This window comes from Sceloporus undulatus, chromosome 3 (genome assembly GCF_019175285.1).
Source record: "Sceloporus undulatus isolate JIND9_A2432 ecotype Alabama chromosome 3, SceUnd_v1.1, whole genome shotgun sequence".
Lineage (NCBI taxonomy): Eukaryota > Metazoa > Chordata > Lepidosauria > Squamata > Phrynosomatidae > Sceloporus > Sceloporus undulatus.
The window spans coordinates 195,872,562-195,885,008 of NC_056524.1; the positions used below are offsets into that span (position 1 = coordinate 195,872,562).

Genomic DNA, 12,447 nt, shown 5'->3' on the forward strand with positions numbered 1-12,447 from the left:
TCTCCCTGAGGAGGAAGCCAAGGAAGTGAGAAAGGAGGGTGGGCAAGTGCACCTGTCTTAGCACCTCTCTCTTGGCTCCCTCCTCACAAGGAAGCCAATCAGAGGCAAAGGAGGGGCTGCCCCTCTTGGCTTCATCTCCACATGGCTTCTTCGTGAGGAGGGAGCCGTGCGGAGGTGAGGCAGCGCCAAGGCTATCCCTCCTGGCTTAGTGAGGAGGGAGCCACACTGAGGCGAAGCAAGGATGAGCCTCCCTCCCCTCCCCTCCCCTCCTCCCTTGCATGGCCAGCCCCTCTTAGCAGCCACCCCCATCCCACACACCAGGTAACACCAAGCATGGGGATGCCGTTGACTACACACTCTTGTTCAAATCATTTTATATACATTAGTTGCATTCAATCATCACAACAAACCATGATTTGTTGTGACAGAACTGAACCTAGGCAGGTCTCAGATTTGCATGCTCTCCCCTGCCCTGCCTTGCTTTGCCCAGAAGGATGAAACTGGAAGCTTTCTTTCAGTTATAATTTTATTTAATCACAATCTAACACTAAAACCCAAACCCAAATGCTTTATTTTAAGTAAGTAAACCTGCTTCATAACCTCCAGTTTAAAGTTCAAACCATAGTTAATTATAACCAATTTCTCACATTTGGGCAATACAGGATGTAATTAATGAAAAACAGAAACAAAAGTCTTGCCTTAGCTTGTTCCTTTCACAATAAAGTACAACTGATCATGACGTAAAACAAAGACGTTATCCTGTAATCTATCATTAAAAAAAATATTATTGGAGCCTGCTCATGCCTTACTCATTAGGTATTAAGTGGCTTGTTAAATGAATTGATCCTATTTGTGGTCTGTGAGACTATTAACTTAAGTCTGCATGTATCTTCAACTTTCTAAACAGTGCAAAATAAACTACAAGCAGGGGATTTTTTCCTGTTGAAATACACACAAATAGATGCAACTCAAAGTGTCTGTCTCTGAAAAATGGACACTACTTTGCTTTTATCAACGGGGGTGGAAAATGTACTGTGTACATTAAGAAAATATATAGGAAAGTGTGCATGTTGGGAAACTGTACAGCAAAATATATTCACATTTCCATAAGATAAATGAAAACAAAGTCCACATAGTGAAGCAATAGCAGAAGCTATTGATTGATTGATTGATTGATTGAGCCAGGACCTTTTTTGCTAAGTAGGCTTTTAAAATGTAATCACTCTCAGGGAAACTTCTTACTGTGGTGTGCAATTCTTTAACTTTTGTATCTTTTAAAAATAATTTTACACTGTTTTAGATTAGATGATTTTAATTGTTTTTAAAATTGTATTGTTAGGTTTTAACTGATTTCTTCTTTGAGCCACCCTGAGTCCTAGTCCAGGAGAAAGGCAGCATATCAAATCAATTAAATAATTTGGAGGAATAACTTAATTTCATAATCACTATGCTGTGATTGCTCATTCACCTGCTACCAACACACATGCAGCATATGACACAGCAGAAAGATGCTGCTATGAATCCATTCTGCTATGAATCCATGCATACCCCCTATGGTGATTAGATCATGGAAACCTGAACACTTACCAGCATGAGTCCCTGTGAAAGCAGAACTCTGCTTTTGTTTTGACTCTATATTCAGCTAACAAGCAAGCTTTCTAATCATATACTGTATTGTAATTATCATTAAAATCATGTTGCCTAAACCCATACTTAGTGGTGTATCATTTCTATAATGAAGGAATCCAAACACAAATTCTGGTGCCATTTTTTGTTTTATTAGCCTTACCAAATTACACAGGGCAACTTTTATAGAGCAACTCAATAAATATCTTAACAGGAAGCTGTCACGTTTATCAAGCATTGTTCGTTTTTCATAAAACATATCAGAGGGAACCTTTTAAGGCCAAATCCAGCTAACAATTACCCAATCACAATACAGTGGAACCTTATTATACATGGGGGATCTGTTCCGGATCCCTCCACGTATAATAAGTTCCGCCTATGCTCGAGCCCCATTGTTTCCAATGGGGCTCGTGCATGGCGGTGTGGCGGCGTGGCAGCGCGCGGGGCGCAACGGGCGCACACGCCCATTCAATTGAATGGGACACACCGCCCCTTCCGCCCCGCGCGCGCCGGCGGCTTTGAGCACCTATGCTCAAAGCCGCCTATAAAAAGGCAGCATATGGCGAGGCGCGACTGTACAATTTTTTAAAATAAATACAAGACAGATAGAGATGCCAGGGCTTAAGCAACAGTATGTATTGTGGTTCCACCATAACCACATATGGATGAACTATATGCTTAATCCTCCCTCCAAGAACACGATGATCTAATTAGAATATTATTCTCACCTATCAATTTTCAAGTTAATAAAGTATCAAGGAAAGTCATTAAACTGTAAGTTGGAGGAAGTCACAGAGATATTTGTGATAATTGTCAATTTAGAAACACACACTGATCATGTAAACAAAGGGAATAGCAGAGCTACATTCTTTGCATGTAGCTGATACCTGCCACATACAGGCAAAGCTGAGAAAGACTGCTGTCGACTGCAATCTTGAGGAGAAAATTGGTATTCAGAGTAGACCCACCCTCACCAATTAGCAGACATTAATCCTCTTTTGCATTAGCCTCCAAGCCTAAGGCCTGCCATCAGCAGATAACAATACACATGCAAATCACTCCTGCGTTCCCAGGCTCACACAGTATATATAGACCCACTTTTTCCAGGCAAGCATTCTCTGAAGATGCCAGCCACAGATGCAGGCGAAACATCAGAAAGAAAATCTTCTAGAACATGGCTTCATCGCCCGAAAAACCCACAAAAAACCATGGATGCCAGCCATGAAAGCTTTCGACTTCACATTTCAGAACACAATTAATATCATCCCCTGGATGACATAAACCCTGGCCATACTAGCTACCGTTATGGAAGTTGTAGGCCAACACATTCAGAGGACATGAAGTTAGAAAGGCTGCTACAACTAACACTACTGTACTAGAAAGGCCAATGACACTACTTTTCCATGCTGGTGGGAATGCACACTTCACACTATAGAGACAGAATCTACTTGAGTTCTAACTAAAATCTGTCAACAAATATAGAAAACAAAACAATGTCCCACAGATTGAAAATGCTCAATATACATTCTAATCCTGAAGAAAGGAGACATCAGTGACTGCAGTAAGCACAGGGTGATTGCATTAATTTTCCATGCAAGCAAAGTGATGCTCAAAAATTTTATAACATAACACTTTTACTGTACCATATATAGAGCAAGAAATGCCAACTGTCCAAGTTCAGGAAAGGAAGAAGCACTAGGGACCATATTGCAAACATACATTGGATAGTGCAGCATATCAAAAATTCCAGAAGAAAATCAGTCTGTATAGCAGTCTTTGATTGTATAGATTATGAAAAACTGGATACCTCTTAAAGGAATGGCTGTGCCACAACATTTGATTCTCCTGATGCATAATTTGTACTAAATACAAAAGGCTACTTACCATCTAGACAGAATATGGAGAAACTGAATGGTTTCCAATTGGAAATGGAAGTCGGGCAAGGTTACATCTTATCTCTCTTATCTGTTTAACATGTGTGCTGAACATTTCATATGTAAAGCAGAAATAAATTCAAAGGAAGGAAGGATAAAAACTGGAGGAAAGGACATCCATAATATAAGATATGCAGATGTCACCATACTATTAGCAAAAAATAGCAAAGATTTGGGATGATTACTGAAGAAAGTCAAGAAAGAAAGTGTAAAGGCAGGTTTACAGTTCAACATTAAGAAAACAAGCAGACTGACCCTAGATGATTTATGTAACTTTAAAGTAGATAATGAAGACACTGAAATTGTTCTAGATTTTCCATACTCTGACTCAATCATTAATCAGAAGGTAAAGTGCAGTCAGAAATCAGAAGTCTAGGACATGGAACGGCAGCTAGAAAGGAACTAGACAAGATTCATAAGTACACTTGTCCCTCCATATTCACTAGGGTTAGGGGCACAAGACCCCCGTGAATATGGAAAAACTGCAAATAACAAAAACATCATGTTTTACCTGAGAGGACACCGCTCTAGGAATCTCTACGTCCTCCAGTGCAACTCTGTGGTCAATATCTGACAGACGCAGACCACAGAGTTGCACTGGAGGAGCCACAAAGGCCTAGTAGAGTATTCTCTCCAGGAATCTCTAGGTCTTTCAGTGCAACTTTTAATTAAAGTTGACCATAGAGTTGCACTGGAGGACCTAGATATTCCTAGAGATAACATATTAATCAAATCTGTGAATAATCAAATCCGCAAATATCAAAGCCGGAAATATGGAGGGATGAGTGTACAAAGATCTATCATTGGGCTGGAGCAGAAGGCAGGAAAAAACAGTTCAATCCTGCTTTTTCCAAAAAAAGGGTCAAAACCCTGCTGTCCACATGGCCTGCTCCCAAGGTAGGCTGAATACCCATGGGCAGACCACACGGCGCAGCATCAAGCTGCACCACTGCGTAATTTTTTTTTGTCATCTCCCCATCATGCATGCACAACACACCACCTGCAACCTCCAAGTAATTTCCACCTCCACCCAGATGCCATCCTATTGCATGACCACCCGTTTGATCAGCCACACAGTCGCATGTGCAATGCTCCACCCATACAGAACTTCAGTATGCAAGTGATACCCCACATGCCTCCTTCACCCCATGCTCCCCATTGGACTATCTGGTTTGTCTACGGTGTAATTACATCCATTGCAGTTGTCCACTTCCTTCCTTCCTTTGTTTTTTGTTTGTTTGTTTGTTTGTTTTTTGCTACAGCCCTGTACTGGTGCCAGATGTGCATTTTCTGAGCTAAGCTAGAGTATCTCATGCCCCCAAGATGTCCAGAACCAGCTTCAAGCCACCTGACTGTTTACATGGGGGCCAGCTTCCAGGTGCTCCAGTGGTGGAGCATTTATATGCCACACACCACCAGAGCGCTTTAAAGTTGGATTCCCACCACAGCAGGGTGGAAAAGCCAGCTTTTGCCAACGCAAAAAAGAGTGGCCATTTGCCGCTCCATGTCGCAGCCCTAATCTGGCTTCAGAAGAGGCAGTCTGTTTTGCCCTAATGTTTATCTGTAAAGAAATAATTCACATGTAACTGCAACTCTCTGTTCCACCACCCTCTCAGACACATTTGGCGGGAACTAGAGAGGGCCTTCTTAGTGGCTACTCCCAGGTTCTGGAATTTCCTCCCAAGAGAGGCCAGGCTGGCTGCATCCCTGCTTTCCTTTCAGAGGCAGATAAAAACATTTTTATGCTGCCAGGCTTTCTTGCACTGACATAGGTGCTGTATAAGGTTGTGTAAGAATTTTTTATACACAGTTTTTAAATTCTAATATGTCATATTTTTAACTTTTTAAAATTGTTAATTGTTTTTTAAACATTGTATTTTTAATGCTTTGTACTGTTTTGATTTGGATTGTTTTAAATTTTGTTATCTGCCCTGAATACTGGGAGGAAGGTGAAATATAAATAAATAAAATTAATTAATTAATATAGAAGAATATGTCACCCCTCCTTCTGTAACTATGACTGTATGAGATTATTAAAAAGATCTTTAGTCAACAATATTTTAAGGCATCTAATCCATGGAGATAAGTCTTTTGTTTTAAGGTATCCAAACCCTGGAGGTTAAGTCTTTCTTCCAAGGAGTAGCTGCAGAAGTGAGAGTCTGGACAGTAAAGTAGATGTGAAGTAGTAGTAGCAGCGATAAAGAGCTTTTATTATTTTCACATATTTCTTTCCTTCTGTTAAACACATTGATAGTTATTCATTCATTCATTCATTCATTTAATATTGCACATTTTCTCTTGGCATGGAATCCAAAACAGCTTTGAAGGGTTGGAAAAACTAATTGAAAATATTTGAAAAATATTTGAAAAATATGTTTTTTGAGTGTTGAAAAACCTTGACAAGATGAATCCTAGACTGAAGAGAATCTTCATACTTTAGATTTATTCTGCTCAAAATTCCTATTTGCTGTACAGAAATCTTATTTTTGTGCCAAAACACTGTTCCCTACAGAAAAATGCTGTTTTTAAAGCAAAACACCATGTGCAGATTTAGTGCAGAATACTTCTCAAATTGCAAATAGCCATCATTTAGCATGATTTTGGCTTTCATGTAATGGAAAGATAATTTCCAATCATGGCTTCCTTTGAGAAGAAAACGAATGAAGAATAACATCTCTAGGAGTAACAAAAAGGCTAAAACTGAAAACACGATAATAAAAAAGTTAAAAAACAAATAGGTTGTTTTATTAAAACGCCATTTAAATTTTTAAAAGTGTAAAAATCATTTAAAATGTAACAAAACAGTTTAAACTACTATGTACAAACACCTTTAAAATATTTTAAAAGACACAGTGCAACCAATTAATTGTTATATGCCTGTTTGAATAAAAAGATCTTTCTTGCCAGTGAAAGGAGATAGGGATGGTCTAGCATCCTATGGAAGGGAAACCCACAACCAAGGAGGAGCTGAAGTATTACAGTATTACAGAATTGCACTTCTTCTCAGCCATCTGATGATGATAGAGAATGGGAGCTGCACCCCAACATCTCCTGCAGGGCCTGAAACCGCTCACTCTAAAGGTAGGGGTGCATCTACAATGTAGAAATAATGCAATCTGACATCACTTTAACAGCCATGTCTCCATCCTACAGAATCATGGGATCTGTAGTTTTGTGAGGCACCAGCATGCTTTGACAGAGAAGGCTAAGACCTGGTAAAACTACAGATCCCAGGATTCTCTGGAGTGGAGATACAGCACTTAAAGTAAACTGCTTTATTTCTACAGTAAAAATGCACCCCAAGGGGGTATGGTAAAATCCTTTATATCCAGGTAAAAGTCTCTATAATAATGACCACTCTATGTTCTGTGCTCCTTAATACCGGACATACAACAAGCATCTCTGAATGAGGAATCAGCCCCACAGTTATACGTTTAATACAGCAACAGCCTTGCTCTGACAGATTTTGTCATCTTCCATTCAGCTTGGATAGAATCATAGAATCATAGAGTTGGAAGAGACCGCAAGGGCCATCCAGTCCAACCCCTGCGATGCAGGAAATCTAAATCAAAGCATCCCCAACAGATGGCCATCCAGCCTCTGTTTAAAGACCTCTAAGGGAGGATAGCAAGGATGTGGAATATGGGGCCCTTCAATCAGCCCAAACCAACACAGCCAATGCTATGATGGTAGCTGTAGGCTAACAACATTTAGAGGCCAAGAACTCTCCCCATTCCTGCATTGGCACATTAAGCTCAGTTATCTTTTGTTTCCTTCTCCCACCCACCCAAAACATCTCGGAGAAGGAAACAAGACTAATCCTAATATTTTATCTCAATTTAGGAGCAACTGCTTACTCACTGCTTTCTTATATTCATGTCAAAATCCACATCTTGCATCCGAATCCAAAACACATTTGCCCCATTTGGCAAATGAAAGCCAAGCGGACATATGCAGCTATGGTCCTGTAATCAGCACAGAACCTTGTGGATGTGTTTCATGCATATAGCAATGCAGAGCCACCAGCTGATGCCAAGATACACAACTAGACACATAACAGAGTCATGATGTAGGATCTTAATTGATCTTAATTTGATAAAGTAACTAGGACTCTAATTATTACTATCGGATATGGTCATCTATCAAAGCACATTGAATGTTTCAAGGGGTCTTACCTTTGAATACACATGAATATGAAAGAGTAGACATGCACAGTTATTTGTCACTGGTACTACATAGTGTGTGTTTTTTAAGGTGAGCATCCCTAGACAGTGAAAAATGTTGGCCCTTATCCTTCCTCCTTCCAGTTCTAGCTCCTCTACTCAGCAACAAGACTCAGCAACAAGACTCCTACAAATGCACAGAACAGAAATGACAAAATATGCACCAGAGCTTTTATAGCCTAAAAAAGCATTACCAGTGTGAGCTAACTTATCAAAAAAGTGGTTCCTAACAGCATTGCACTGTATGTTTTTACTATCAGCACATTTAGAGAATGGAGGCTGGCATTAATAGACTGGCAATATAAAGGGCATGGGGAAATCTCACATGCACTCATGTGAGTAAGAGTATGGAAAATACAGCCATAAAGGCTTTTATGTTACTTTAATTATCTGAAGAAAGCACTTCTGCAGTTCAAATGTTTCACCAGTAACACATGCCCCTTCAATTCCTAGCTCACATTGCAGATGCTAATGGGAAGGAAAATTCCAAATATTTACTACAGGTAAATATGTTTTACTACAGGTATGGGTCCATTGTAGTTTTACTACAGGTAAATGTGTTCTCTGTGGAAAACAGCTCCCGAATCTTTCCCTAGAGAAAAGTAGTTTCTCTTCCAAGAAAAAAACTATGCAGAATGAAAATGGCAGGGTGAGACTTCTTGCCTTAAAAATGAACAGACAAACCATTCCCAGCTCAACACATTTGCATCTGATGAAGTGGACTGGAGTCCACAAAAGCTTTGGGTAGAAATTTGTTTCTCAGTTAGTCTCCAAAGTGCTACAGGATTTCTTTATATCTTATGTTTAGCATCATTTTGTGCTCCTTTTCGTTGTCTGAGAGTTTTAATGGAGGGAAGTGGAAGTGCCACTCTATTCTGCTTTGGTCAGACCTCAACAAGAGTGCTGTGTCCAGTTCTTGGCACCACAATTCACAAAGAAGGTGAACAAGGCGGAGTTTGTCTGCAGGAGGGTGAATAAAACAGTGAAAGATCTGGAAACCATGTCCTTAGGGAGCTGGGTATGTTTAGCCTGGAGAAGAGAAGGTTAAGAGGTGATATGATAGCCCAGTTTAAATATTTGAAGGGATGTCAAACTGAAGATGGAGCAAGCTTTTTTTCTATTGCTCCAGAGAATAGGACATGGAGAAATGGATTCAAGCTGCAGGAAAAGAGATTCCACCTCAACTGGGTGAGAGCTGTTCAACAGTGGAAAACACTGCCTCCAAGCATAGTGGAGTCTCCTGCTCTGGAGGTTTTTAACCAGAGGCTGGATGGTCGTTGGAAACAGGGAATGCTTTGTTTGTGTCTTCCTGCATGGTACACGGTTAGACTGGATGGCTTTTGGGGTCCCTTCCAACTCTAGGTCTCAATAATAGACCCTGCACCATTTCAAAGTTACATTATGTAACTTTAGAAGAAGACAGGGGAAATAACCCCCACCCTCCAGCTGTCCTGCACACCTGAGCTGTTCTCTGAAAAAGAGGAGAACCAGCAACAGTTTCCCACTCCCTCCTGAGCTACAGTGTGGACTATTCAAAGCCAAACACCTAGCGGAAACTCTCCGGCACAAAGATACCAGATCCTTTACAATCCCAACAAATGGGACTCTTGACTGAAGTGTCTCGGCCAATTAAAGCAAAAATTCAGCAGTGGTGCAGGGAGACTCTGTATACAGCTGCAGCAGCCAAACAAAAAAATTTTTCTCCTCCCTCCTCCGACTCCATCGCAGTCATTTTTCTCAGCTTCCCGCAAGAGGCAAGGGGAAACTCCTCAGCAGAAATCTGGCACAGAGGAGACGGAAAAGGAAGGAGGAGAAAAGCCAAGTCCCCACTGCAGCACCTGGGCTCTTCAGACAAGGTTCCCTTCACACCATTCACTTGGTCAAACTATGTCTTCCTGGGGAAAACATTGCTCAAGCAAGGCAGAAACAAGTCAACCTGTGCCTAACACACTTTCTGAGATGCAATGCGCTTGTATGTGTTGAATCCCTTGGTAAGCTTCTTGTATCCAGTAGTAGGCATTGCTCCCAGGTAAAGGTGCACAAGACTGCAGTCTCCAAGTTGGGATGGTGAGAGGAGAAGGGATGGAAAAGTTGAAGGATGGAGCAGGTTGTCGGAAGAAGGGGAAAAGCAAATCTGTTGAAAGAAGGAAGATTCGGAAGCCAAGGAGCAACAGTACAACTCTACGATTCTATGAAATCTATGAAATCCATCCTTTTCTTTGGAATAGACATGTATGGGTTTGCTGTGTAGCAACAGTAAACAGAGAAAGGCACCAAAAGGAAAGGATCTCCTTGGTCTTTAAAGAACATGCCTAAAAGAAATCCAACTCACACCTTCACAAGCAGCCTCACCAACACTTTCTGAACCCCTAATGGTAAACACCTTTTTGTGCTTGCTTTTCTTTTCCCTGTGCATCAAATGTTAGCCAGTTATTTTGTTCATTCGAAGGAGCATTCTTCTCTTTCCTTTTTTTTAAAGTAGACTCTCAATGCTAAGTCCTCCTGGGGTAGTTTTAGGATGAAAAACACAACAGCCACAAGAACAACATCAGGGTCTCTTTAGGCTCCCCTCCCCTTCCTAGAAGCAGGATTTCATTCTGGTGGCAGGTGAGGTAACATAATGGAGAAAGGTACCCCTGAGCATGAGCAGAGTGCCTTTCTTTCCATGGGAATAACAGCCACAGACTGAAGAATGGGACTAAAGAAGGAGCTAGTGCCTGGATTACTTTTGAACACCAAAGAAGAAGGGGGGGGGGGACACTCTTTGGCCATATTTACAAGCGTCTGCCTCCCCAAACCCTACACCATGGGGCTATTGTTGTTGTTGCTGTATGCCTTCCAGTCATTTCTGACCCTAAATCGGGGTTTTCTTAGTCAGATTGGTTCAGAGTGGGGTTTCCCCTTGCCTCCCTCTGAGGCTGAGAGAGTGTGACTGTGCCCAAGGAGGATGAGTCGAGATCCCAGCTTTCAGGATCCCAGCGCAGAGCCCCAAACCACTGCGCCACACAACCTCGCCGCCCCCTCAAAGCAATCCTTTTCCCCCTACGACTCCCGAACAATGAAACCAATCCTTTGAGGCTGAGAGAGTGTGACTCGCCCATGGGGTCCCCAGGAGGGAGGACTTGAACCCTGTTCCAACAACCCCTCTGGCTCTCTAGCAAACCCCCTCCCTCCCTCCCTCCCCAGTTTCAAAAGCAGATTTCTTTCTTTTGAAAGGCGGAGCGGCTGAAGTTGTCCCCCTTTCCTTCCCCTTCCATCTAAAGAGAGAGAGAAGAGAAGGGGGATGGAAAGGGGGGGGGGAAGCTGTGCTCTCAGCCCAGCCCCTGGTCCTTCTGGGCTACTCACACGAAGACGCCGAAGAGCAGCACCCGGACCCCGACCTCCAGCGCTAGCTCCCGCATGATTCGCTCCAAGCCAGGAGGAGAGCTTCACAGCCGGCCTTGACGGGGGGATCCCATGGAAGAAGGCAGCCAGGGCTGGAGCCTCAGCAGCAGCAGCAGCAGCAGCAGCGCCAGGCGCCGGGCCCCTCCGCTGGCCAGCCCCCTCCCTCCGCCTGCCTCTACTTCCCGCCCAAGTGCGGAGGAGCCTCGCTCAGGACCCGAGCCAGGGAGCCAGGGCTTCCCTCCTGCTGCTGCTGCCGCCCTTGGGGTGGGGCCCACAGACAGACAGACAGACAGACAGACTCCTCTGGACTGAGGGACTGCCATCCTCCCTTGCTCTCTCAGCCACAGAGGGGCCTCATGGCCGCCCAGCAAGAGCCCTTCCTATACTACCTCAGCACTTGACAACCTGTCAGCCAATTGCCCCCAACAAGCTGGGTACTCCTTTTACCCACCTACCGAAGGGATAGGGAAGGCTGAGTAGAGCCTGGACCTTGGGGCTGCAGTACTGGCATTCAGCCACTGTGCCAACACTACTCCCAGGGTCACCAGGGTTGGTCTCACCTGGTGTGGGAACTCATGGCTCAGCCCCCCATTCACACCGTTGACTTCACTAGGGTTGGTCTCACCTGGTGTGGGAACTCATAGGGTCAACCCCCCTATACACACCTCTTCCTACTAGTGGCATCACTTGGGTTGGTATCACCCAGTGTAGTAATACATTGTCTCCCCCCACACACACACACACACATACACACTGTTGCCTTCCTCCCATCAGTGGCATCACTAGCATCAGTGTCACCAGGTGTGGTAACTCATGGTGTCAAACCCCCATACGCACCATTAATTTCCTCCCACCAGTGGCATCACTAGGGTTGGTGTCACCGACTCATGGTGTCAACCCCCTCACTGACCTTCTCCCATACTACTCCATGCAGAATCCTTAGGAATGTTTTTATACCAATGTTACTCATAAATCATCATTCCCACATATTGCTGAAGGTAAGGGTAATAGTTGTGACATAAACAACTCGCAAAATTTAAATTATACCTTTAAATCACAATATCATACACACAGAATAAATGTATGCGTGTAGCTCCATGGGGCTAAAGTGAACATTGGGTAAAATGTGATGTTTTTAAAGACAATTTTAAAAAAATTAAACATTTTTAAAAAATTATTTTTGCCTTATTGTTGTGGTATGTTTTGCATATAGTTGTTTACGTGCAATACATTTTTTAAAAAAATGAATTTTGATTTTTTTAAAAAACCTGGGGCCATTG

The 12,447-nt window shown here is 42.7% G+C and overlaps 1 protein-coding gene across 1 annotated transcript in view; it reads right to left on the reverse strand.

The window, feature by feature from the left end:
• Nucleotides 1–11,308, reverse strand: part of PLPP4 (phospholipid phosphatase 4) — a 122,418-nt gene extending 111,110 nt beyond the window's left edge. Inside the window, 1 exon segment of the mRNA XM_042461048.1 lies at nucleotides 11,129–11,308. Coding sequence (XP_042316982.1) covers nucleotides 11,129–11,184 — 56 coding nt within the window. The 5' untranslated portion in view covers nucleotides 11,185–11,308.
• Nucleotides 11,309–12,447: the final 1,139 nt, after the last annotated feature.